The sequence below is a fragment of the Mirounga leonina genome, unplaced genomic scaffold, assembly GCF_011800145.1.
Source record: "Mirounga leonina isolate KUSES-001 unplaced genomic scaffold, KU_Mleo_1.0 Mir_55, whole genome shotgun sequence".
NCBI lineage: Eukaryota > Metazoa > Chordata > Mammalia > Carnivora > Phocidae > Mirounga > Mirounga leonina.
Window position 1 is genome coordinate 1,980,746 of NW_023270816.1, and position 26,504 is coordinate 2,007,249.

At 52.7% G+C, this 26,504-nt stretch overlaps 1 protein-coding gene across 1 annotated transcript in view; it reads left to right on the forward strand.

The window, feature by feature from the left end:
* LOC118001977 (synaptojanin-2-like) overlaps positions 1-26,504 on the forward strand; it is a 96,227-nt gene that overhangs the window by 36,145 nt on the left and 33,578 nt on the right. The window contains exons 4-9 of the mRNA XM_034992195.1: positions 3,900-4,125; positions 11,151-11,234; positions 17,931-17,992; positions 21,522-21,618; positions 24,061-24,233; positions 25,660-25,741. Coding sequence (XP_034848086.1) covers positions 3,900-4,125; positions 11,151-11,234; positions 17,931-17,992; positions 21,522-21,618; positions 24,061-24,233; positions 25,660-25,741 — 724 coding nt within the window. The remainder of the gene's footprint in view (positions 1-3,899; positions 4,126-11,150; positions 11,235-17,930; positions 17,993-21,521; positions 21,619-24,060; positions 24,234-25,659; positions 25,742-26,504) is intronic.

The following is a 26,504-nucleotide window of genomic DNA, read 5'->3' on the forward strand; positions in this document are numbered from 1 at the left end:
CTTTACATCATCCTGGGGTACCTCTGAGAGCCCAGTTGCTCTCAACACAGTGAGAAGAAAGCTAACCCCCCATCCCCTCTCTGGGCTCAGAGAAGGTGTTCAGAGTGGTCTAATGTAGATTTAGAAAAGAAACTCTCCATAAGTAAAGAGCATAAGAGCCAACATCTACCGGGTCTTCCTAAGTGCTGGGCTGTGCTCAATGCTCCTGTGGTCCTCTCAGCGATCCTGGTTACCCTCTGGTGCACGCACATTTACTACTGCTTATATACGGTGCTCATGTTCTAATAAGTTCCCTGCTGGTAATAACTCAGAATCCTCATAGTAACCTATGAGGTAGGGTCTGTTTGTTATGCCCATTTTACAGATAAGGAGACTGAGGCTTGAACAAGTGAGGGAATTCGAACCCAGGCATTCTGGCTCCAGATCCTGTACTGTTAATCACCAAGCCAAACCAGCTCCTCCGACAATGGGGAAACTGAGTCAGCCTGCCAAGATGACGTGTAATCATGTGATAAGACATATCCTGAAGCCCAGACCAAGGTGCCTGGATTTCTGTATGTTGAGGGTTATTTGGGTGCTCCTTCATGGACACAGCTAGGTGTGGATGACTGTATAAATATGTAAATTATCCACAGCTCTTTCTGGACGCTGGGGGTCATGACCCTGGCAAATCCTGTTGGGGAGGGGTGGTGCAGTGACTTACATTGACGGGGGCCAGGCCTGGGTTGTCAACTGCTGTGGCCTTCAGATTTGCCAGGAGACGTGTAAGAAGTGAATCAAGCCGACATGATGAAAATCGTGCCATAGAAATTGCTCCAATTTGCCTCATATACTGAATGTTCTTAGAATTCCAGTGCTGGCCCTTTGGAACCGTTTTCCAGCCCTAAGACAGAGTTGGTGAGGCTTATTTAGATCCTTTATTTATGCCTGCCTCCCTCCCTCCATGTGCCCAAACCCAGAAACTCGTAGGTCTCCTTCACTGCAAAAATGTTTTTTTCCTTGGTGCTTCGGGCCCCCACCCCTGGCCCGACTTCTGTTTGGAGAAAGAGCCTTCACCATATCCTGCCATGCGCCTCGGCATTCCCTACCCCCAGGCCCTCTTGGACCCTCTGGTTTTGTTGAGTTCTTGGGGCAGTAATGTGCTCAAACTTGAAAATACCTGTGACTCTCCTGCTGATCTTGTTCAAATGCCGATTCTGACTCAGCCAGTTTGGGCGGGGGGTGGGGGGGGCGGACACTCAGCATTTCCAGCCAGGTGACCACGGTGCCTCCTGTCCTGGGGTTTGAGGACCCCTCTCTGAGAAACAGGTCCAGGGGATGGTGTTTCTGTGAATCACTAAGTCCATTGTGCAGGGACGAGCTGGTGCCCCTGAAGTCTGCTGAAGTTAGGGAGGCAAGGGCTGTGGATTCTGAGCGCTATCTGTGCTAAGGCCACGGAGCCACTTCCAACAGGGACCGGTGGGCAAGGAGAGGTCTCAGAGGCCATGACATTCTTTGGCAACATCTTAGGACGGTAGGGGATGCCTGGGGAACCGGGTGGCCTTTGTGACTGCTTTTGTCAGGCTTTCTTCTGCGAGCTGTGGGGCTGGAGACCTGGGGCCCCCAGAGAACAGCAGGAAGGGTGCAGATCACGAGGTGGAGGCTGAGGGGGGCTGGGGAAGGGGCAAGCCCCAGGTGGACGCCAGACTGTATCTTGAGCTGAGAGGAAGCGGCAGTCTGGAGGGTGCCAGGCCACTGGGTGTGGTGTTTGGGCGGCGCCCACGGAACTGACCACAACTGAGTCAGCCCCGACTGAGCAGTCACGGGCTTGGTTGCTAAAGCCACCATTCGGGGGTGCCGTGTTCCAGGTCTGGACCCACATCTGGAGTCAGATGGGGCCAATACGGAACGTGGGTGGTGAATGGGGGGCGGGGTGTAGGGCGGTGTGAGGTTGTTTTTCCGGGCTGCTGATGGACCCCACCGAGAAGTGCTTCCCAGTGGAATGCGAGCCTGGGAGGAAACTCACAGTAGTTTTCCTTTATAGATCTGGGTCCCTTCCTCTGAGGAGAAGAGCTGTCCTCATATAGCGCGCCAGATCAGTGTGGCTACAAACGGATTCAGAGTCGACTGTTTGGCAACAGGCTCCTTTGCCTGACCCCTGGTGACTGATGGCGGCCATAGCTGTGTGGCTGGGAGACTGGAATATTCCGGAGGCTTTGCCTAGATGCCATATGCAGATTTAATTTGTTACTAAAGCTGGTTCATCATCTGAATTTTGGAGAGTGATTCAGAAGAGGAAAACGTGTTTTTGTAAAGGAGTGCCCTGTGATCATCATTTTTCAGGCGGACAGGCACAGTGGCTAGGAAGGCTCAGAAGGGGGCCCCACGTGGCCGCTCCCTGAGGGGTGGGGTTCCTCAGCGTCAGTCGGGGAGGCTGGTCTGAGACCTTGGGAGCCTTGCTGCTTGGAGAAGCCACCTGAGACATCAGGGCTCACAGGGTACTTCTGAAGAAATGAGAGAAGGCTGCTATCTCTGAGGAAGGCTCTAGGGCAGGAACAGTGCTGCCTTTTTTAAACAAATAGGGCATTGTGATCTAGATTTGCTTAATACCCTGTGGGAGAGAGCCTTCTGGGAAGGTTCCTGCCTCCCTGGGAGTGTCCGAGAGGCCCCGGAAGGTGCTGTGCGGGTCCCCTGAGCACCCCGAATGGAGCTCGGCCTGCAGTGTCAGGGGTCCGGGCACCCCTCCGACGCCTCCTTCTCAGAGTGGCGGCTGGGGCCGAGTAAGGTCGAGTGGGTGTTGGGGAAGCAGAGCGAGCAAGGGGAGGTGGTGGCGAGCGCAGGTGCGGCTGGTACTTGTGGGGCCTTCAGTGAGAGAGGAGGTAGGCCTGGGGCTGGCGGGGCCAGTAAAGAGTGCAGGCTCCCAGCTCCTTGCTGCCGCTTACTGGCTCCCAGACCTTGGGCAAGTCCTTCACTTCCCTGTGCCTCGGTTTCTTTATCTGTAAGATGGGCTGAATGATAATACCTTTCACGTAGGGCCTTTGGAGGATGAAGTGAGTTAATCCATCCCAAAGCACTTAAGAGTGGTGCTCGGTGCATTTGATAAATGTGCTTTTATCCCTATCCTTATCATCATGGACACCAGGGGTCCCCAGAGCCCCAGAACAATCCACCAGATATGGGGACGAAATACTGGAACTTTCATTGCTCTTATTTTAGTCTCATCCTTTTTATAAAAAATATTTTATTTATTTGAGAGAGAGTACAAGCAGGGGGGAAGGGAGGCAGAGGGAGAAGCAGACTCCCCACTGAGCAGGGAGCCCAGGGCAGGCTCAATCCCAGGACCCTGGGATCCGACCTGAGCCAAAGGCAGACACTTAACTGACTGAACCACCCAGGTGCCTCTTGTCTCATCTTTTTTTCTTTATTTTGGATTGCTTCCTAGTGCTCTCATGGGATATGTATGTCATTTAAATAAGCATGCATATATTTAATGATTATTTTTATCATTTATTATTTAATTACAAAACCTATGATTAAATTTTTTACTGATGGGATTTCTGATTTAAAAATGTGGAGGCGGGGGGTTTAAAGGGAGGCTCCTCCCATGTTCGCTGGAAGGTGGTGGTTGGCTCACACTCCCTGCCGGGCTTTTCATTCGCTGATACTGATGCCCGCAGTGGTTTTGGGAAGGTTGCCTCGGTTGATACTGCGCAGCCTCCACTGCCCTGCTGCTTGGAGCGCAGGGCTGGGGTGTGGGGGGCATCACAGAAACATGTGAACCTCCCGGCCCTGGATCCCCAGCACCGAGGCCACTGCGGGTGCCTCCCCCGCCGTGCACCTGCCCCTCCCCACTCGCTTGGGCGCAGTGGTACCTGGAGGATGCGCTGTGACCCGAGCCGCTGTGGGGCTCTGTTTTGCAGGAACCAGCTGCTGCACGTGCCCCTGAGGCAGCACCAGGTGAGCTGCTGTGACTGGCTACTGAAGGTCATCTGCGGCGTGGTGTCCATCCGCACGGTGTACGCCTCGCACAAGCAGGCCAAGGCCTGCCTCATCTCCCGCATCAGCTGCGAGCGCGCCGGCGCTCGCTTCCACACCCGCGGCGTGAACGACGATGGCCACGTATCCAACTTCGTGGAGACTGAGCAGGTCAGTTCCGGGGCCGGTCGGTGGCGCCCGGTTCGGAGGGGACCCGGCCGTGCACGTGCGTTTCCATTTGGGGCAGAAGAGGTCCAGGCATATTGGAGGTCGTTTCTGGTGATCGTGGCTTCTCCCTCTGATGAGAGAACAGAGTCATTGGGGCTCTGCCTGCAGATGTGGCTTCCAGTTGGCCTGGGCTGTCTTTCCTGATACACTTTTGCTGGGGTAATACTGCTTCCCCGAGGTACTTTCAGCTAAAAGGAAGCAGGAATTTTTGCTATGGTCATAAAGGGTGATAGTTATTTCAGAGGGCAGGCGATGGATGAACCAGCAGGGTTGGCAAATCTTAAGACAAAAAGTAGATCAGTAAAGCAAGGATGAGAGGAGAAACCATTTTTTATTCTAAATCAACCGGAGCGTGTCTTAGCACCTGGGAGTTGCGAAATCTGCGTGTTCAGCGGCACTTGCTTTCAGCTTCCATGAATATAACCATCTGCTTAATCTCTCATTGATTTTTTCCCCCTGACTCATTCCCAGAGATGCTGTCTTACATTGGTTTTTTTTCTCTGTAGGTTGCAAATCTGTAGGCTAAGGCCACCTTGTAGACTGACAGGTGGAATAAATTGTAAGAAAGGCAAGCCCCGTGAAAGGCACAGGGGCCGCGCAGCTGTGGGTGGCATAAACAGCAAACAGCCTGTTTATTAGCCTTGATGTGGCTTTGCATCCCCTCCTTCTTGCAGCCGTGAGAGGTGTTTTCTACCAGCACGTGAGCCAGTTTAACTCAGCGCAGATCTGAGCACCTGCTTTCTGTGTGCGAGCTGCCCCCTGCTTGGGCTTAAGGTGAGGAGGTCCTCTTGGAGTCAGATGCTGAGGAGGACGACTTTGGAACGGGAGCTTTCCGATGAGCCGCATCTTGCCTATGACGGCTGTTCATTCTGTCTGCTCTCCTGGATATAAATAATATCTGGCTAAAAATGTCAGAGAAAATGTGGCCCCAAGATGGAGGACATTTTCTCTTTTCTTGCTCATGTCCGTGTGATGGAAAGTACTTCCTTTCGTTTGCATGGCCCCGCCTGCATTACCACATCCCACCCCGATGCTTATCCTTCTGTGATGAGCCTTTGAATCAGTGCATCCAACAGATCGTTATTGTTTATCGCCTGCCAGGGGCTGAGCGCTGTGCCAGGAACTGGGGGCCAGAGGTGCTAAGCGTATTTGTACAAATCAAAAATGCGCATGCCCCCTGAACCTGGTAACTGAAGCAGATGGAAGAGGTTTTCATCCGCGGCACTGGAGCGTGGCCCCTGCCTTGCTCTCCATCCAGCTTTTGGGTAGATAGTCCCTTATTTACTCTTCTTGTTTGGTGCTTCCCAGAGTTGTGAGTTTCAACCATATTTTTTAAAAATTGGGGTCTCCTCTATTGTATCCTTATCAAGTAAGTCATTGGAAAAGCACCTGCCCTCCCTATCACTGTTGTTCCTGAGAGATGGGCATTTTAACACTGCAAATCTGAACAAAGTGCCGCAGACAGGGCTTAAAACAACTATTATTTATTGTCTCACGTTCTGGAGGCCAAAGGTCCGAACTCTGGGTGTTGGCAGGACCATGCTCCCTCTGAAGCACCTAGAGGAGGATCCTTCCTGCCTCTTCCAGCTCTGGGGGCCCCCTGTGGCAGCCCTCTCATTCATCTCTGTCTCACCTCCATGTGGTGCCCTCTCCCCTTTAACGAGGAGACCCACGCTGTCCAGTGTGTCCCATCTTAACCGCATCTCCAAATAAGGTCATATTCCGAGGTGCTGGGGATTAGGATTTCAACATATCTTTTTGGGGGACACAGTTGAACCCATAGAGACATAATTCAGTGTTAAGGGACAGTGCTTTAAATGCAGTACATTTAGCTTTTTGAAAAATCTTGATACTGTGCTTGCTTTTCTCCTTTTTCTACAGACTAGGGCTGGGGACTTTGCTCTGGTTATTTCATCTATGTGGGCCTGGTGACTGGCATTTGTCCCATGTGCCCAACTGCTCGGGCTCAGAGACAGGGACCTTGTTTCCTTGTGGCCGGCCCAGCAAGGCCTCAGAGACACCACCCGCCTGCCCTCTGGCTCCTGGAGCCTGCAGCCCCATGCTATTTAAATGGCCTCCACCTGCCTCCCTTCTCAGGATCGGGGAGGGATTTCCTGGTTCACGCAGCCTTTGCGGTCTTCCTAGTTCATGCTTTCTCTCCCTTTTCCTCTTCTGGACTCGGGATCAGACAGAGGTCTTGATGAAACCCTCAGCCCAACCTTGCTCTAGAAGCATCAGACAAGCGGACAGGCAGCCAGACACCCCCATCTGCTGTTCCCCCAGAGATGGGCGGTGAATGTGGCCCTCATCCGGGACGAGCATGGCTCCTTGGGCCCGTGGTGATTTTGTTTTTACCAGATGTGTAACGGGGCAAGGGGGTCATGGTGGCCTTGCCCCCAAAGCAGTTCTCTGTGGGGCTACTCCCAACAGACCACATGCTCTCCCAGGATGATTCATGCCTTCCGAGCGCCCTCAGACAGTGTGACCACCGTGGTGTGGGGCCGGGGGTGGGAGTGGCGGAGAAGGCCACCCCCAGGTGCAGGGAGTCAGTTCCAGAGCCGACTCCAGGTGTGTCCTCGTTGGCAACAGGGGGGCGGACTCTGAGCCCCCCAGCTGAGTGTGGTTGTGAGCCTGCCCAGGCAGGGAGGCAGCAGGACCAGGACAGGCACCTTCACCGTCCTGGGAGTGCCCCCCCCGCCCCCCGTCGGTGCTCAGGGACACACACAGCACCACGTGGGGCCGCCGTGGGGGGGCAGGAGTGAAGGCGTGCGCTTCCGAGGAAAGCATGCGGCCGAGGGACACCCTGCCCGTGCCCTGGGAGCCAGCGCAGCCCGGACGGGGGGTCAGCCACTTCCCGAAGAGGTGGCGTCTGCCATAGGCGCGTCATCCCCTTTCCTGAAATGTTTTCAGAGGCAGGAGGAGCGGCCAGCGCTGAAGGAAAGAAGCTGCTCCCCGAGAGACGAGAATCTCGTGTTGCTCCCACTTGTCCAAGACAGCCCTCTTCTCTGTCTCTGTAGTCGTGGAATGGTTTTGTTGACAGCCCTTGGTAGCAATAGAAGGGCTTAGGTTGATCTGAGTTGTTTGTTTTTAACAAAAACCTTTTCCTAAGTGGAGTATACATGTAAGCAGTGTCCCTGCCAAGCACACCTCTGCCTTCCTCCCTCCGCCACCTGCTGGTGAGGGGGCTGCTGGGTACGAGCGCCCGGGGAGGATGCGCAGCCTGCGGGCATCTGTGCGCTCGGGGGAAGCTTGGGAGGGGGAGCCACCCAGTAACCGTCCAGGAAACCTGCTGAAACCCTGTTGAAGTTGGCCCATCGGGGGCTGCGGGGATGTGATGGGGGCCTAGAGGAGTCACCCCCGGGAGCCCGCATGGCCCGCTCCCTGGCGTTTGTGGAACCGAGACTGTCCGGCCTGGGAAAGGATGGTGCTATGGGGTAGCGTGCACCTGCCTGCAGTCTTGGTGGCTTTGCTCAGGGTGACGGCAGAGTGTGCATTGCTTCCTGAGGCCCTCGAATCAAAGTGATGCCGTGGGCAGAGTGGGGTTGGTTCGTTCTGGTAGCATGGTGTTGCCTGCTTTGTGACCTGACCTTGGAAGAAGGGCAGGCTTTGGAACGTGGGCTCCTCACCAGAGAGTGGCAGGCAGCATCTTGGAGGAAAGTGGGTGCTGGGCTGCAGCAGGAAGGGGTCTCAGCTGGGTCTGCTTGGCTCCTCTGGGCAGTTGCCCATGGATCCCAGGCCCCTGCTACAGAAGTGAGGTTCTTCAGACCCCAGCCTGTGGCCATGTGGGAGTGGGAGTCCTTCACTAAATGCTTGAAGGTGGCTGACGAATTGTTGTGCTGTGCTCCTTTGCAAATGGTGGGACTAGACAGAGAGCAGGTGGGTCCCCTGAGGCGGGGTCCTTCCTAAATTAAATGTTCAGGGAGCCAGAAGAGGGAGATGTTTTCAGCACCACCCACTCTGCCTTGCTTTAACATTTTTCCGAAGGGGAATGAACAAGCTTTCTCCTCCAAGGCAGGCCGTGTGTGTGTGCGCGTGTTTGTGCACATGCCTGTGTAGTGTGTAAGTGTGCATGTTCGGGGGGAGGGTTCGTGTGTGTGTGCACACAGGTGTGTGCTTTGGTGTGTGAGTGCATGTTCGTGGGGGGTGTTCTGTGTGTGTGTGTGGTGCACGCATGTGTGCAGGTATGGACCTCATCTCCGTCTTCCTGGGAAGAAGCCTGGAGTCCTTTCGGCTCTGCTGTGAGTCATACCTGGTAGGACTGCTCTGCAGCCGTGACTCACCATGCAGAAAAACAAACCCCAGAAAGTCCCTTTGGTCTACCAAAAGAAAAAAAAAGAAGAGGAAAAGTATTTGGCTATTGAAGATAAGGCCACTGATCAATCCGGGAAGGCGAGGATGTCTGCGTGTCTTCCCAGGAATGCAGCAGACTTGAAGAACACTGGTTTGCAAACACCTCACCTGGAAATGGAAGTTGAGCAAAAGCCTTTCAGATAAAAGAGTATCTGCTGGCTTGCGAGTCTCCCTGCATTATCTCTTTCTTTTTAGGGTCCTTGGGTTTCTGCTCCCACCACTCCATGAAAGGGGCCACTAGGTTGCCAAGGCCAGGGTGTCCCAGGCCCAGCTTGGGCTCACCACCGCTCAGCCATGGTGGTCTCCCTCCCACCCCTTGTGTGTCCCTACAGTCCCTCTCCCCACAGCCTAAGCCCTGCCCCCCTAGTGCTCTGACCCCTGCCCACTCTGTCAGTCCTTTGCAGGGGCCTCATCCACACTCCTGGGCAGTGCTCTCCTGCTCTCAAGAGCAGTGAACCACTGCCCTGCACTGGGATCACCTTCCCTCATTATTCACTTACTCCTCCCTGTGACCAGGTAACAGTAACTTCACCAAGAGAGGGAAACTGAGGCCCAAAGTGGTTAAAGAACATGCCCAGGGTCACCCTGCAGGGCACATGGGAGCTGGCAGGTAGAAGGTGCTGTCCCAGAGCCCATGAGCTGACCCACTTCCCTGCTCCACCTTCCTCTCCCCTCCCCCCCAGGATCCCGATGCCCTCTGTGAAAACCACTTCTGGAAGGCGAGGCATCGAGTCTGCCAGAAGTATTAAAACCTCTGTTCTTTAGCTCAGGAAGGAAAGCACCACAAATCCACTGCTGGCTTTGTCTTATCACCTTGGCAACAAAGAAGGTGGTCCTGATGATGAATGGGACGCAGAACTGGAATATCTTCATGTGGGAGGGAGGAGTGGAGAAATCAGAGGCATCTTTTCTTCCTGTCCCAGGGGTGGGGTCTGGAGTGTCGGGCCTCCTGGGGGGTATTTTCTGAAGCCCGTTCTGCCTGTGCAAGTTCCGTCTCAAGAGGAGTGTGGTCTGATGCTAGAAGTAGTTCATTTAGCACGTGTTAAAGTGAAGGGTAATAGTTCCATAGTTTAAATGAGGTCCTGGCACTGTTAAGGGCTATCCTTATAGAGAAATGTTGGCTAAATTGGTTTCTTTCTCACTAATCTGGACCTGTAAGCTGTTCATCTCCCTGTAGTCAATGTGCCTACATTAGTTTAAGCGATCTGCTACTTTCTTCTGGTTTTGGTCGTTTGTTTTAAGATTTTATTTATGAGAGAGAGAGAGAATGAGCACGAGCTGGTGGAGGGGCAGAGGCAGAGGGGGAAGCACACTACCCGCTGAGCAGGGAGCCCAGTGTGGGTCTTGATCCCAGGACCCAGGGATAATGACCCGAGCTGAAGGCTTAATGGACTGAGCCATCCAGGTGCTCCTGGTTTTGGCTTTTGGTTTTTATGTTGCTTTGTTTTGTTTTGTTTTTAGTAGAATAATAGGACATAGCAAATTTGCTGGTAGTGCATATCTGGAAACAGACAAGTTCTTAACCCAGTGCTTTTCCCTTTGGAAAAAGGAGTTCAACTCAACTCTGTAGCTGCCAGGCTCCCATAATTCCTGTTGTCCCAGGGAGCTGCGCGTCTGATGCTCAGGTCCTCTGCCGCTGCAGAATTACTAATGCATGTGTGATCTGAGCGTGATCTGGCCACACAGAAAGCTACCCTGTAAGGGAGCAGGCTGGTAAGAAATGGAAAGGATCAGCAGCATAGCCCAGGCTGGCCCTGCCAGGCCAGGGTAGAATTACTCAGATAAAGGGCAGTGCATCTGATAGTCGCCGCAGCCTCCCCTCGTGATGCTCAGGACCGCACTTCTCGTCCCTGTAACACTCCCTTGCATACAACGTCGGCGGGGGCTGCAGGTAGATGAGCTGGTACACCCCGAAGCAATGGTGTGTGTGGTGGGGGAGGAGGTCTGTTCTTTAGCGAGTGAGTATCCTCTGCTTCTAGGCAGGCGCTCCCCACTGGAAGCCTGTGGAGGCTGTGCGATGTATGTTGACTTAGTGATGGGGTTAAGAACACAGTGGCATAGGGCCAGAAGCAACTGCAAGTTCAAGTCAAGTCTTGACCTGTGTTGTCAAGTGCAGTGTCAGTAACTCGTGTGATCCACCCGGGTCTTTTGGCCAAAGCTTGTTTGTTTCATCCATCCCTTTGCAATTGCTCTCTGCTACTTAGCTAGTTGACAAGCTGAAAATAGAGGGCTCTAAGGAAAGTCTTAGTTAAATTCCAGAGCACATTTGCTTTTGTTCCTACTGTGGGGAACGGGGAGGCATTGCTGGGCTTTCCAGGGAGCTGGGTCAGGCTGTGTTTAGTCCCGGGCAGCTGCGGCTCTCCCCAGGAGGCCCTGTGCCCACTCCAGACTCCTTGGAGGCTAGTCAGCCATCAGCATGCCCGTGAGCACACGGGGCTGGCCTTGGATCAGGGAACAGCGAGGCCAGGCTGGCCAGGGGAGCCGAGGGCACAGAAGTCCGCTGTCTGCCCTTCATTCGGGCTGGTGTCGGGTCTCAGGAGGCCGGATCCCATTACCCGGCCCCAGGACATTCAGTTGCATTGAGGAATACTTTCCCTTTATGTTTCCTTGTGGTGCAGACGATTTACATGGATGATGGAGTGTCGTCTTTTGTCCAGATCAGAGGCTCTGTTCCACTGTTTTGGGAGCAGCCCGGGCTTCAGGTAGGTAATGAAAAAAGTAAGTCACCTGCCTCTCTCTTCTGAACAACTGTGGTTTGTTTCTTTTAACCGTATTTCCTTCAGTTTCTAGGCTCGTTCCTCAGGTCCGTTGGATTGAGCTGAGCTGCCGAAGTCTGCACACCTGTGTGTGTGTGTGTGTGTGTATGCACATGTGGTTGTTTGTGCGTGTGTGTGTGTGTGGTGTTTATATACAGAAATGTATACATCGTGTGTAATTTTCTGACCCTGAGCTTGCTGTTAATGCGGGTGACGTGGGAAGGGAGGTCTTTGCTGATAAGCAAGCCACATAACGTAATTGAGTGGAATTACTTTGTTAGCCCCCAAGTTCAGTGTATGGAGAACACAGCCAAAGATGTTTTTTGAGAGCTGAGACCATCCTTTGAAAGGTTTTCAGGCCCTAGTGGCCGTGCAGCAGGTCCGATGGCTGGAGGGAGGTACCTGCTGTGGGGACACGTGAGAATGGCACGGAACTTTCCCGTGATTTCTAAAAATACACCTTGCAGTCTAAAACAGGGCTCTGGTCCGTGCCAGAGGTATTTGGCGTTCTGTCTCCTGGGAAGAGTTCAGGGCGTGGCACCACGTTCCAAGGACACGTTTGTCATCCGCGGAACTGTGCACTGCTTCGTTCGCGTGTTCCTTCTCCAGAGGGTCATGGGCCGAGTGGGTCTGAGGTTCCTCAGCGTCGACCCCAGATCTTGCCCTCTGGCCCAAGCGATCGCCTGTGTGCCCAGAAGACCTCCCTGCCCAGGCCTCTGTGGTTCCGGCTCCTCTTACCAAGGGCGCTGTGTGTTGGCGGTTGGGTTGTCAGAATGCCTTAAGAGGCTCAGGGCCGTCTGCCAGGTTCTTGGGGGCTGTTTGCCACCACTGGGTCTCTCCCCAGCCCTTGACTTGACCCCGTGGCAGCAGAAGGCATTTTGTCCATGTGGCTGTCGTGCCGTTGACAGCCTTGATAAGGAACCATGTCCGTTCTTGGAGGGAGGTGGAGGCGTGAGGGTCTCCTGTGGGATCTGACTTCTGGTGGAGGGAGAAGCCTTTTTAGCCTTCAGTCTTCCCATCAGAAAGGAACAGCTAAGATGTGTGAGGCTGGCTGGTGGCATTGCGTGGCGGCATAGACAGACACTCCTGAGGATGATTAGGACAGAGATGATTCTGGAGCTCGTCCCAAAATAGTTTTTTTAAATGGCTGTATTGTGATCTAATTTATATACCATAAACTCCACCCATTTAAAGCATACAGTTCAGTGGTTTTTAGTGCTTTAGTGGTTTATAGTGTCATGGAGCCAATCACCGTGGTCTAATTTTAGAGGACTCATCACCGCTAAGAACCCTGTCCCTGCTGGCCGTCACCCCTTGCCATGCCCTCCCAGCTCTCGCTGAGGCCGAAGCAACAGTCAGTCTACTTTCTCTCTATAGATCCCCCCTTCAGGACATTCCAAAAAGGGTTTTTGAAACTTGATTTTCTTTCGATTTGGAGCTTCTGGAGCTCTGTATTTAGAAGAATAAAAAGCAAACATCAAGTGAGTAGGAGATAAAAAGGAAGCAGGAGACAGTGTTAGGTTGCACGTGGAGACTTTAAGAAATCCAGAAATTGGGGATGGTCGTGATAGTCTTGGAATTCGGGAAGGAGCCTGTGAAATTCATCCCCTTCGCCCCTGTGTCCAGTTCTGGGTCCTTCTGACCTCCGACGCTGACCCTGAGATCAGGATTTGGGATGGCCGATGTTATCAGCGGGCTCCTCCCTGCCTTACAGGCTGTCCATCTGCAGGGCGTTTCGGGGGATGCATCCGAGTGAGTCTGATTCCCCAGACTTTCAAGAAGCTTCTCCCTCTCTCCATTGTGTCTTGTCCGAGCTTTCCAGCTCTTGGCATCTTCCATCCCATTTCTAGGACTCTTCATGTTCTGGTCTCCCTCTTCCCAAAACAAAGCAAAACTGGTCTGTCATTCCCTTCTTTAATTTTGGTCCCCAGTTTGACCCACTTGACGCAGCCTGACCCTGACATGGAACAGCTGTCCCTCAACCCGACATGGGCAGCCTCAGTGGAGCTCAGGGGGCGGGGGGGCGGGGCGGGGGCTCGCTTTTGGCAGCTGTGGTGCCTTTTAGATTCATAACACTTGTGCTGCCCCAGAGCCTCCGTGGTTTCTTCAAAATAAGTTTCCAAAGGCTCTAGTGTTCATTAATCTTGCAAAGGATTTGCTAACCTTTGGGTCTGATACCCGTGTTTATCCTCAAACCATCCACCATCGAAGAGAGATTAGGTCATCTTCAGGGCGACCAGGTTCAGTGATGGTCTGCAGTCACCCTCCTCTCTGAATTATCAGTGGCAAGCCCAAGGATGGATTCTGGTTGTTTTTCTCCCCTCCTTCTTAGGTTAGATGAAAAATGCAAAGATTTTTGGGCAGACAACTTGCATTTTAAGTTGCAGGGTTGCACCGTCTGGGGGCTCTCCCTGGAGACCGATGCACTCTCCCAGGGATAGGGCACAGGGGTGGGGACGGGCAGAGGGGACTCAGGATGATGATTTGTCAGCACGTTTTCACCCCAGTGGTGCCTTCCTTACAAACTCCTGGATCCTGACACCATTTCGAGCCACCGTGTACCTTTCACAATTTCCTCTTTACCATGTAAACAGCTTTGCAGTTTATAAATAGCCACACTTAAAGCTAATTGCTGTCCTGGCATGGTTAGTGAGAGAGTATATTTTTTCTATACTCTTAGTCCGTTGAAGATTTTGCTCCCCTGTCACTTTAGAATCTTCCTCCCCTGTAACATGCATATACAGACGGGGCTTGCCAAGGTGAGTTAGGTCTCTGTTTGGAAGCTTCCTAGGACGTCAGCAGTTGGAGGAGGATGCAGATTAGTCCCCTCTGCTGTTCCCACCTTGCCCACACTCGCCTCCTCCCTGTCACGCCCTGTTCACTAGGCTCTTGGGTACATGGCACTGTATGTGCTCCTTTGTGTGGTTGTACTTTTTTTGGTCCCCAAAAGGATGTGGGATGCCTTGTAGTGCAACAGTTTCAAAAATAAGACGTTGGGGTGAGGGAAAGATCCTTCTAATGTAAACGAACCGAATCCGGGAGAGAGTCGCACACGCGCTGCGGGCCCCGGGTCTTGTGTGTTGGCCCGAGCGAGCTCCTGTGTTTCCCGGCAGCCATCGCCCAGAGAACCACGATTGAGGCAGCTTCTGCTGTGATTCAGAGCATAAACTTTGCCGTGATAGGCCCTGGTTCCAGTTCAAGTTCTGGTTCCCTGGCTTAGGGACGCTATTCTTTCGACAAGTTTTTATCTCAGAGCAAGGTTCTTATCAAAAACAAAAAACCAAAAAACCTGAGAAGTTCCTATCTTTGCCCAGCCTTAGTTTACTCTTCTGTAAGTGGGGTTGACAATCGACCTCACGGGGTTATGGAGAGGTTGTGTCACGGCGGATAGTAGAATTCAGTGCAGTTTCCAGAACCCGGAGGGCACACAAGTGGTAGCTGTTAATATTTTTAACGTAAGTTATACCATCTAGGAGACAAGAACACAGGTTGCATTGGGAGAGCATGGCTCTTTGCACCCAGAGAGTGGAATGAGAGCCTCGCCCGTGAGGTGGGGACAGTGTCCACGTGTCTCTCTATCAAGATGAGGCCCAAGGACGAGGCTCCTGGTGTCCCATCGCCCCGCCCTCAGAGCAAGCCATTCGTTCATCCCAGAGACACGCACTGAGCATCTGTGGGTACGTGGGGACACTTTACGTCATAGCCCCTGCCTTCGGGAGGAGGTCATGATAGGCTGGTGTGAGTAGAGCCCATGAAAGAGGAGGCCAAGATCCTTGGGGCAGCTGTGGGGAGGGTCAGCTCGGCCAGCTGAGGGGGTGAGTGTCTGAACCGACTCGGTAGGGATGGGGCCACATCGCCCAGGCAAGGAAGGCAGCCTGCAAAGGCGACCACACGTGCGGGTGTGGCGGCCCAGTGGTCCTCAGCATGTCCGGGGAGTTGCAAGGCTTGCTGCTCACGGCCCAAGGCATGGGGGCCGTGGCCAGACATCAGACCAGAAGGGCAGGCAGGGGCCAGATGGAGACACTAAGGAGTTTATGTTTTACTCCAGGAGCTGCTAAAGGGGGGCGCCCCGACTTGGCTGCACTGGGTATAGAAGAAGAAACTTTGGGTTGTGATTCGAGGAGAGGCAGACATGTCCAGTAACGGAACTTGTCACTAAACACCAGGCTTCTGAGCCCTGGACCATTGTTGTTCTACTCTCCCCTTACTGCCTTCCCCTGGGAAGGATTCTGAAAACAGCCGCAGCTTATCCAGGGGAGATTTCTCATCCTGATGGACAGGCTGACCGTGCAGCAAGCAGCCCCTTCTCTTGGGCTTCAGCCCTCTGGGATCTCGAGGATGGTGGCTCAGAGGAACGTGGGCCTGCTTTCTGCCGGTGCCTGCCTTGTGAGTTCCGAAGACAGGAGCTGACTGGCCTCGGAGTGCCGGAGAGAGCAGTCTTCTCAGAACTCGGGCTGTGCAGGTTTTGGGAATGAAGTCTCGCATTCCCTCAGCCAAGTATTAATGCCTTTGGGGAAAGGAGCGCAGAATAAACACAACAGCAAAGTGGAAGTGATTGGTGGAGCCTCTCCTAAGGACTCCCAAGATTTCTTAGGACCAAAAGGGACTTGGGACTTTATTTATAGAATCATTTAGACGGACACACCTAATCCCAGTGATTTCTAAATCTGTTGCTGAGAAGCCCGTTGTCTAGAGTGGCTCTTTCCTCAGGTATGAAGAGGGACAGATGTGTGACCTATGGCAGGAAAACTTGGAAATAACGCTCGGTCCACACTCAACAGGGGCCCCCGATGGTGCGGACAAGCCTAATGACACCACATTTGTAATGCTCCATAACCAGCAAAGCCGAACAATACACTTCAAGAAACGTTCTATCTTAAAATAATTCCAGACCTACAGAAAAGTTGCAGGAACAGTAGGGAGAACTCCCATGCATCCTGTCCCCAGATTCACTTGATGTGAACCCCTTGCTGCCCACACACGTGTGATCCGCTATTTTCTGAATCCCTGGAGAGCGGGTTGCTTACATCACGTCTCCTTACTTAATACGTCAGGACGTTTTTCCTGAAGGTAGATGTGTTCTCTTGATCAGCACAGGATGGGTACACCGTCAGCAGGTATGACATGATGCTCTAAACTGACCTGCAGTCCACATTCAGGATTTATCAGTTGTCCCCATACTGTCCGTCATGGCACCTTTCCCCCTTTGGTCAGGGATTGGGACATGATCCTGCCCTGCGTGTCACTGTCACGTCCCTAGTCTCCTTTGATCTGGATCAGTTCCTCTGCCTTCTGTCTCTTGGACACTGACATTTTTGGAGAATGCAGGTCTTTTTCTTTAAATCGAAGGTGCCTCGTGGGGGTTTCCAGGCGTTTTATTATGATTGGGTTCATGGTGTGGATCTCTGACACCACCACATCCTTGTCAGAGTGTCCCATCCGTGTCCCACGGTGTCCATGTGCCCCCTCATGAGTGATGTGAATTTCCATCACTCAGGCACGGTGCTACTCAGTTTCTTTCCTATATATATAAGTTACTGTGTCTTCCTTTTCAACTAATAAGCATCTACGAGAGACTCAGACCATGCTAGTATCCTATTCCCATCAGACTCTCCCTGAACATTTATGATCAACAGGTGATTTTTGCTGAACCATTCTTTTCTTTTCTTTTTTTTTTTTTAAAGATTTATTTATTTGAGAGAGAGAGAATGAGAGAGAGCACATGAGACGGGGGAGGGTCAGAGGGAGAAACAGACTCCCTGCCGAGCAGGGAGCCTGACGCGGGACTCGATCCCGGGACTCCAGGATCATGACCTGAGCCGAAGGCAGTCGCTCAACCAACTGAGCCACCCAGGCGCCCTGAACCATTCTTTTCTATAATGGTTGTAAAATGGTGATTTTTCCACCACTGTATCCACATTTATCGATTGGTGTTCTACTATAAGGAAGAGCCCTCCCTTCCCCCCATCCACCTGCCCACCTCCCTGTCCGTTCATCTGTCCACTCATCCACCCAGTCAGCCAGCTCTCATCTGTAGAGATTTATGAATTCCTATTTCAGTCGTCAGATTATAATCCATTACTGTCCTTTGTAGTTCAGTGCTCACACTGTCCCAGATTTGTCCAGGGAGAGCTTTTTCAAGCTGGCCCCAATAACAATACATAATTTTAAGTTTGTTTTTTAAACTTTTGATGTTAAATAGGTAATTCTAAATCATAAGGCATCTTAGTTTACAGGTAGTTATAACTCAGATTTTAGGGTGGCCAAGGTCCCCAGACTTGCAGAGGAGGCTGAGAAGTGGTTTCTCTCTCCCTGGTTGGCTTAGGTTCACCTCTGCAGTGTGGAAAAGTTTGCAGATCTGACATGGGTCTCATCGGCTGACCCTGAAGTTTCTCTTCTGCCTTTGGAAGAATTCCAGCCAGCATGGGGTCCATGCGGCAGTTGGGATGGGCTGCAGCAGAGCCAGACTCGGGCTTCAGGACCTGAGTTCAAGGCCGGCCTTCCAGACCTGTGCATGGGCCACAGAAGGGGCCAGAGGCTGCCACGTGTAGCCTGGCTGGCAGCGAGGGGGATGGGGAAGACCATCACTTCCTGGGTTCACGGAGCAGGAAGAATCACTAGTGTTACTTCTCTTTGCTTTAGGTTGGCTCTCATCATCTGAGACTCAACAGAGGCCTAGAAGCCAACGCTCCTGCTTTCGACAGGTAGGATTGTTTGGCACCATCCTAAGCCTGTCATCCTTTTGAGAATCTTCCCCCCCCCCCGCCCCCACCAGACAGAAGCGCAGGGGACAGCAGGAGGGGAGAGCCCCAAACCCTGGACCTGCATCTGCCTTTTACTTTGGTTCTTTGGGCAAGAGGGGAGTGTACAAAACGGGATTTTTAGTGGCTCTCAGGTTTTCCTGAAAGTTCATTAATACTGAGGTAACCCTTGGCAATGATTTTATCTTACCAGTTCGTTCTTTAATGAAGCTTTATCCCTTCGTCCGAGTTAACAAGGGATAACCTAAATTATAGGATATTTGTGGCTGCTTGTTTTTCCTTTAAAAGCGATATATTCCCAGACTTAAAAAGTCATAGTATAGAAAGGTATAAAGTGAGAAATAAAAGTACTGTCAACTTCTAATTGCCACTACTAAAGATTTCACTATTCGTTTTTGATTTATCGTTCTAGAAAACCATTTGGCAGATACACAGTTCATTTTCTGAACCACAGACTAGACCATTACACGTTTCCTGTTATGGAATTTTCTTAAGAATAGCTATCGCTCAACTAAACAGTAACTTACATTTGACATAGTTAATGGCTTCTTAAAATATTTGCTTTTTTTTTTTTTTTTTTAGATTTTATCTATTTATTTGACATAGAGAGACACAGCGAGAGAGGGAACACGAGCAGGGGGAGTGGGAGAGGGAGAAGCAGGCTTCTGGCAGAGCAGGGAGCCCGATGCGGGACTCGATCCCAGGACCCTGGGATCATGACCTGAGCCGAAGGCAGACGCCTAACGACTGAGCCACCCAGGCGCCCCAAAATATTTGCATTTTTAATCTAAATACTAATCTTAAAAATTAGTGAATGTCGTAAAAATTCCAAGAGTGATTTTTTTTTCAAGGGTATTAATCATTCTGCCTGAAGCTTGATTTGGATGTTAAATCTGTGCGCATCCTCTTGTTTACCGCAGACTGGCATATCAGGCCGACGGTGGCCGTGAATTAGCACATGGTGTATGTGTACATGAAGATGCTCTTGCCTGTTTTCAGAATGCTGTTAACATGTTCTGTGCATTTCTCAATGGCTGTTGGAGACACTGATCTGCATTAAATGTCCTTAGGAAGTTGAAAATGAGATTCCTCCCTAGCTGACCACAGTAGAAGGGAAGGGACATGCATGCTGGGCTTGTTTCAAAGCCTTGTGTTGATGAGCTTTTAAAATATATATATATATTAAGAATGTTTACACCGGGGCGCCTGGGTGGCTCAGTTGGTTAAGCGACTGCCTTTGGCCCAGGTCATGATCCTGGAGTCCCGGGATCGAGTCCCGCATCGGGCTCCCTGCTCGGCAGGGAGTCTGCTTCTCCCTCTGACCCTCCCCCCCTCCTGCTCTCTCTCTCATTCTCTCTCTCAAATAAAAAAAAAAAATGTTTACACCAACTTAAATATTTTTAAATCCTGTTAGTGCGTGGTGTGTGCCCCCGAGGATAGGCCCTCTCTTCTCGCAGAAGCCCTTTCGAGACCGTAAGCCCTTTGACGGGCCTGGACATGTGGCTCACAGCACGCTCACTTCCTAAAGCGATCTAGCCGGGATGCAGCTGAGAGGAGCTGCCCAGCCTCACGCTGGGTGCTGCCCCGATATGCTCATTTCAGTGCTGTGTAGGAGCTCGGGCACATGATTCTCCAGCAGACCCACTGCAGGGGGCACTGGGGGTCCCGAGGGGCAGGGCTGCAGACCCCTGGAGGAGTGCCCCATCTCTGGCACATCAGGGGGCTCTCAGGAGTTTCCCCCTTCTTTGATACGTTTGGTCCAGAGTAAGTCCCTTACCCTCACAACTGCCCCCATGAAACCCCTTTCCCTGGGTAGTTTGGGTACACACGGAACACCTGTGTCCAGTGCTGTACTGTTCCCGAGGTCGTTCAGTTACTGTGGCCTAGGTGTGGCCACAGTGGGCTTCCCTGCGTTTCACCCCCAAATCACGGGTGCTCGCTCAGTGACCAACAGCTGGGCAACTCAGACTTGCCACCAGAGCAGAGCCTGCCCTTTGGCTCCACGTGTCTGACCTCTGGCCGGGACACACCTTCCCCAGGCAGGCAGACCCAGAAGTGCCCAGAGGGGCTGAGCCATGCACACTCCATCTCTTCTCAGACCCTCACCCCGAGCACAGGCTTTGCAGAAGCCCCCGATTGCACCAGTCTGATTGAGCCCTACCTCTTCCCCGGGGCGGGGACTCCACAGGGAGGGCGGGGCTGCCAGGTGCATCCTTGAGCTCACCCTTACCGAGTCAGCAGAGGACCTGAATTCAAAATACCCGCTTCAGAATCCATATTCTACTATACAGTGCTACCCCTCAAAGTTGGTAAGAGAGTATCTTTTTCTTTATTGGGCTAAAATTGGTTCTTTTGTACTAATTAGCTTAAAAAAATGTCATCCTAGAAATTTGGGAAATACAAAAATCTATAAAGAAGAAAAAGATGTTAAGTCACATAAAATTCCACCACTTTTACTATTGTGATGTGCTATCTTCTAGTCTTTTTTCTATCTTTAGGCATGAAGATTACATGATAAAAATATGGTTTACATCTGCTCTTTGTATTGTCTTTTCCTTATATTTTTTTATATTACATTTAAGCATTCCTACCATTATTAAGACTGTAAAGTTAACTTTTCAAAAGCTAGTGATAAAGGATAAATATTAGTCTTTCCCTAATATTTCAACGTGTGTATTTTTTTTTTAAAGATTTCATTTATTTTTTTATTTGAGAGAGAGAGAGCATGGGCAGGGGGAGGAGCCGAGGTAGGGGGAAAGAATCTCAAGCAGACCCCACGCTGAGCATGGAGCCAGACTCAGGGCTCCATCTTATGACCCTGAGATTGTGACCTGAGCCAAAACCAAGAGTCAGATACTCAACCAACTGAGCCACCCAGGCACCCCACAACATACGTATTTTTAAAAGTCTCTGATCTATGAATATTTTCCTAAAGCCTGAAATTTTACTGTGCCTTCTTGGGTTACACATAATTACACATAATGAAATAGGCACTTAGATAACAGACACTGAGGTTAACAACCCTCCTACCAGCTTTTCTAGTTTAGAGAAGGAAGGTACCAAGTGAAATTAGAGATTAATTTCAGAAATGTACATGTCACACTTCTTGGGCTCTGTTAATAAAAAGCCAAGTTAGCTGTTCTAGATTTAATAGTGGTCCTTTACAGAAAGTCCAGCATATCCTTCATCTGATGTTACGCTTATGTAGAAGTCTGATAGGCTGTGAATTATTCTTGGCCTGAGCCTTGCGTGCAGACTGTTGACACGCTTATCCCTGACTGTGGGGTTGGTGGCTGGGAGAGACTGGTTTTCTCCCCCTGGCCACCACCCCAACCAATTTTGGGTCCTGGGGAACAGCTCCTCCCGGACCTCTGGTGCCAAGCAGGTCCCTCCTGCACCCTGTGCCCTCGAGGGTGGGGCCGCCAATCTGTGTTGGCGTCATGGGGTCACAGGCTGCGCTGTTCCGTTGCAGGCATATGGTGCTTCTGAAGGAGCAGTATGGGAAGCAAGTGGTCGTAAACCTGCTAGGGAGCAGAGGCGGAGAGGAGGTGCTCAACAGAGCCTTCAAGGTAAAGGCCGTGCTGCTTCTCGGCCCCGGGAGGCGGTGGGGGAGGGACACGAGGGCCCCGTGCGGAGGCACGCTTCCATGCAGGACTGGGAACAGCGCTGCTCTTACCACACTTGGGGAGTTCTTTCCCACCGGCTCTGTCGTGTTAGGTGATTTGGGCTTCTGATATATGAAATTTAATTTTTATGAACTGATGGTTAGAGAGTTTGCTCAAACAAAGCATCTCCCACCTCCAGCTGCATTTCCTCTGGGGCTCCCCCTGGGGCGTGGAGGGCTGGGGAGAGCCAGGCCTTTCTCCCTGGTTCTCTTGGACACACACACGCACACGCACACACACGTGGGCTGCGCCCCGCATTCCCTGACTGCTCAGGGAGCCCGAGCTCCACTTCCTTCCTTGGTCTGGCTCTGCTGCTGGCCAGAGCCTCCTGGCACTCACCCGAACACCTGCAGGGCACTGGGCCTGGAGCAGTTGTTCAGAACTCCTGCTCAGTTTAAAGCAAGGAGTCTTAATTTCCTCCCGCTAACTTCAGCCTTCAAATCTTCCATCCCTGTCTGGGCTCTCCCTGAAAGCAGCTTCCTTTGCCCGGCTCCCCATGGGCTCCCTGAGGCCCCTCTGGGCAGCTTCAGGGGTGGGGGGTGTAGGGGGATGGGGGCCTGAGCAGGGAAGGAACCAATTGAAGGAATAGCTCCACCTACCTCGCCGAGGCCTCTTCCTGTTCCCAGAGCTCCCGAGTGTATTCGGTCTGCAAGGTGAAAAGCTCTAGAATGAGCTGTGGGCGACGTCCACGTTCCTTTCCCAGTGGCCCGTGTCCCCCACTTAACAGAGAAAAGTCCTCTGGCTGTTCCAAGATCCAGGAAGCCCCTTCTGGGGGGAGTGAAATCGGACCTCAGCTCATGGGAAGCAGCGTTTGCTGCCTCTCTGACTCCTGACCTCTGGCCAGTCGGAGCTGAGCCCAGTGGGTGCTCCTTCCACTCAGCTCAGAAAGGCCATGTGCTCAGAGCAGACTTTCTGGTGGCCAGTTTCATTTGGCCAGACCTGCTCGTCCTGTTTGGTTTGTTGCTGTTGGCAATAAGCTTGCTGAGTATCTCCCCTCCCAATCATCTTGGCAGCAATGCTGATGGCTTATTTTAAGGAAAAAGAAGGAAAGAAACAGAATCTCTTTTCCCTTTATGTCTTGAGTTATGGAGAGGGGATGTCCTCAGCACCCCATCCGTCAGCGGAGGTGCCCCCTGCTGACGGGCTCTTTGTCATGAGTGGGAGGCAGCAGTGATCCCGTGGCCCAGGTGGAGGAGGGCAGGCTGCTGGGCAGGGAGGAGGGAGGAGGTAGATGCCGCCTGGAGGAGACCTCCTGGTGTCACACCGAGGGTGGCTCCCTCAGCCCTGAGGTCCGTGCGCCAGCCACCGACCTGAGGTCCTCAGGCCACAACCCGGCAAGGGGCTCACTCCAAAATGTGACGTCGTGAAGGAGTACACTACTCAGTTCCGTGGACTTCTTTTTCCTAGCAAGACTCTCCAGATGGTCACAACCATGCGCTGACTGGCATTCTGGCTCACAGCGGATGGGCACTTTGAGTTGCAGGGACCAGAAGGCCCAAAGCCCTTCTAGTCTTTCAAGGTCATTAGAGACTCTGGACAAGTCTAACCTGAAGCTACGCAGGAGGGTGCAGGGTGGGACAGGCCTGAGGCCGGATGCCTTGAGGAGGCCGCCGGTTCATCTTCTACCACAGGGCTCTTGAGAGAGCTCAGGAGTTGCCCGGGAGGTTCCTCGTGTGGGACGGAGGCCTCTGTGAGGAACACCACGCTGCCTGGAGCCCACCTGCTGTGCGTTCCCGGCTCTGGCCTCGCCTGCCCTCCAGGTCCTGCGCCAGCCTGGGCCACGGGCCCCGAGCACGCGTTACCCCATCCCGCAGTCTCACTGGGCTGGACCCAGAGGACGCTGATGGGAGAATTGGGCACCAGCGAGCACACCCGCCTGAGGCTTACACTTGTCAGGATGGGGCTGGTTACCACGACAACAGGGAGCTGGATTATGAGCTCCACAGCCTGCTGGGCTGCCCTGTCCCTGGCGGGCCGGTGGCACCTGGGTGCCGGCAGAACAGAGTGGTCCTTGCCTCCTCGGTGCCCTCCCAGGAGCCCCGCGGGAGGGTGATGTCGGTTCAGGGCTGTGAGCCAGGGAACCAGAGCTGCTCTGGCTGTCTTTCGCCCGGGCTGCACCTGCCCCACTGCAGGCAAGATGCTCTTTGCAGTATTGCCCTCCGAGTCTTTGTTCTTCCGTTTCAGGGTCAGCACGGACAGACAGCTCGGCCCCCCATATTCCTTCAGGCTAAAGCGTGTGCCCTAGCGAGCGCCCCGGTTAGCCTCCCCACCCCCAGCCGTGAGAGGTTTGCGGCCACTGTGTCCCTTCCGTTGCTCTCCTGCCATTCTCTCCCTTTCCACCGGCAGAAGCTGCTCTGGGCCTCCTGCCACGCCGGTGACACGCCTATGATCAACTTCGACTTCCATCAGTTTGCCAAAGGCGGGAAGCTAGAGAAACTGGAGAACCTGTTGAGGCCCCAGTTGAAGCTGCACTGGGATGACCTGGACGTGTTCGCCAAGGGCGAGAATGTAAGTCCACGGTGAGTCTCCGCCTGCGTCCTCCTCCTCCTCGTGCCGGGTGACCAGCCACGCTTGCAGTCTCCGGGACCACAGGCTCAGGGATGTGGGGGGTCCCGGGTTCCAGCGCCGCCTTCCCCTTCCCGCCTTCAGAACGTGCTTTTGCATGTTGTGAATAGATGGCAAAGCGTGGTTTTCTGGCAAAATAAAGAATAAATAACGGGACTAGGTGAAAGCGTGGAGCTGTGGCGACCGTAGAACTTACTGTCCGAACCGAGGAAAGCCCATGAGAGTGAAGACGGATAGCTGGCGTCAGCCCCGTTGCCCGAGGAGCCCGGGGTCTGGATTTTCCTGCCCAGAGCCGAGCAGAAAAAGGAAGCCCCCTTTCCTCAAATCACAATGCAGCCGATCCTCATTCTTCACAGATTCTGTATTTGCAGATGGGTCCATTGCGAACATTTATTTGTAACCCCCAAATCAATACTTCTGGCCCCTTCAGGGTCATTCACAGACATGCTCAGAACTGTGAAAAATTTGAGTCCCTGAGTACATCGTGTTCCCGGCTGAGGGGGAACCAGGTGACGCTCTGCCTCTTGGTTTCAGCTCTCCGACGGCAAAGTGGCCTTTCTGTGGTCTGCGTGGTGCCACGTGGTCACATTTTTGTGCATTTTATTGGTGATTTCACTGTTTAAAATGGCGCCCAATGTAGTGCTAAGAACTGGAAGATGTTTCCAAGCCCGAGGCGGTTGTGATGTGTCTGACGGGGAAGGTACGTGTGACAGAGAAGCTTGGTGCAGCTGTGTTAGGGGGCAGGTGGCTAGGAGGTCAGTGTTGGTCAATCAGTGATAATAGTAAAGTGCCTTTGAACAGGCACAGCCTTAAACAAGGTTACGTGTTGCGTAGTTGGTGAAAATGTGAGGGCAGAGGCCCACAGGAACCCAACCCTAGCTCCCCCTGGGAGCACTAGTTCAGCATTTGCAATCTGCTGATGGGTCAGTTTGCTAATTGTTTTTTTCTTTTTAAGATTATTTATTTGAGCAGGGGGAGGGGCAGAGGGAGGGACTCTCACGTAGAATCCCCACTGAGCGGGGAGCCCAGTGCCAGGCTCAGTCTCACTACCCTGCATGACCTGAGCCGAAATCCGAGAGTCGGACGCTTAACTGACTGAGGCACCCGGGCGCCCCTCAATTTGCTAATTGTTCCTGGGAAGTTTCTAGAACATGAGTACAGCAAATAATGAGAATTGGCGTATTTTATAACGACCCAGGTGTGCGTGCCACTCCATGCTGGGGTCCCTCAGGGTGTGCCCTGGGGGTTCTGGTGGGCTGCTAGAGTAGGCGAGGGTCGGCACCAGTTTTCTCGGAGGCCTGCCGTCAAACATAGGCTGTTGTGCTACGGCCATTGCTCCTTCAGCAACTTGTAACCTTTTGCATTTCTTGTTTTCCTAAGTTTTCAGAAAGGTACTTTGCGGATGAACTGCCTTGATTGCCTGGACCGAACCAACACAGTGCAGAGCTTCATCGCACTTGAGGTCTGTCCCTGCTCTGCGAGGCCCCTTGGGCCACCTGGGTCATGTCCCGTGCCTCCATCGGCAAGATGAGGGGGACGTCACTGGGCTAACTTTCTAACGGTGGGAACGTGGGGCAGAGATGTGCCAGGCATCTTAGAGCCAGGTCTGCCTGGATGGCTGGCTTGCCCGTAGCCTGTGTGCCTTCGCCCCATTTGTAGGCACAGTTTGTGGAATGCATCCCAGACATGGTCACCCAAAGGTGCCAGGGGCCACCTGGAGAAACAGTGGCTCTCTGTGATGATTACTGTGAATGTTGGATTGGGCAAGGGATGTGTGAGGCTGGCTGAGATGAGGCTGGATTTGAAGTCTGGGAGGGAGACCTGAGTCTGTCTGGTGGCCTGCTGGCCCAGTGCCTGGTTGACCTCTCCTGGCTCACTGCTGGGGGGAAGGGGTGGGGTCACTGCTGTCTGCCAGGCTATCCCTGATTGTTCTCCATCCCTCTGGTGGTCAGGGCTGGGGCATGGGGGAGTAGGTCAGGAGTAAGGGGCCCAGAGGAGGGGTGGTGGCATGATGAAGACCAGGTTGGATGAAGTTGGGTGAGTTGTGTTAAGAAGCCCCATTCTTTGCTGCAAGGATTCCCCGTTCTCTGGAGGGGCACAGAGTGATCCACAGTCTGCCAAATCGGGAGCTCACTGGGATGATGCCTGGTGACATTCACTCGAAGCAGCTGTGGGTGGTAGGAGCTTCCAGGTGAGAAGACAATGACATCTGTCCCTTACTTCTC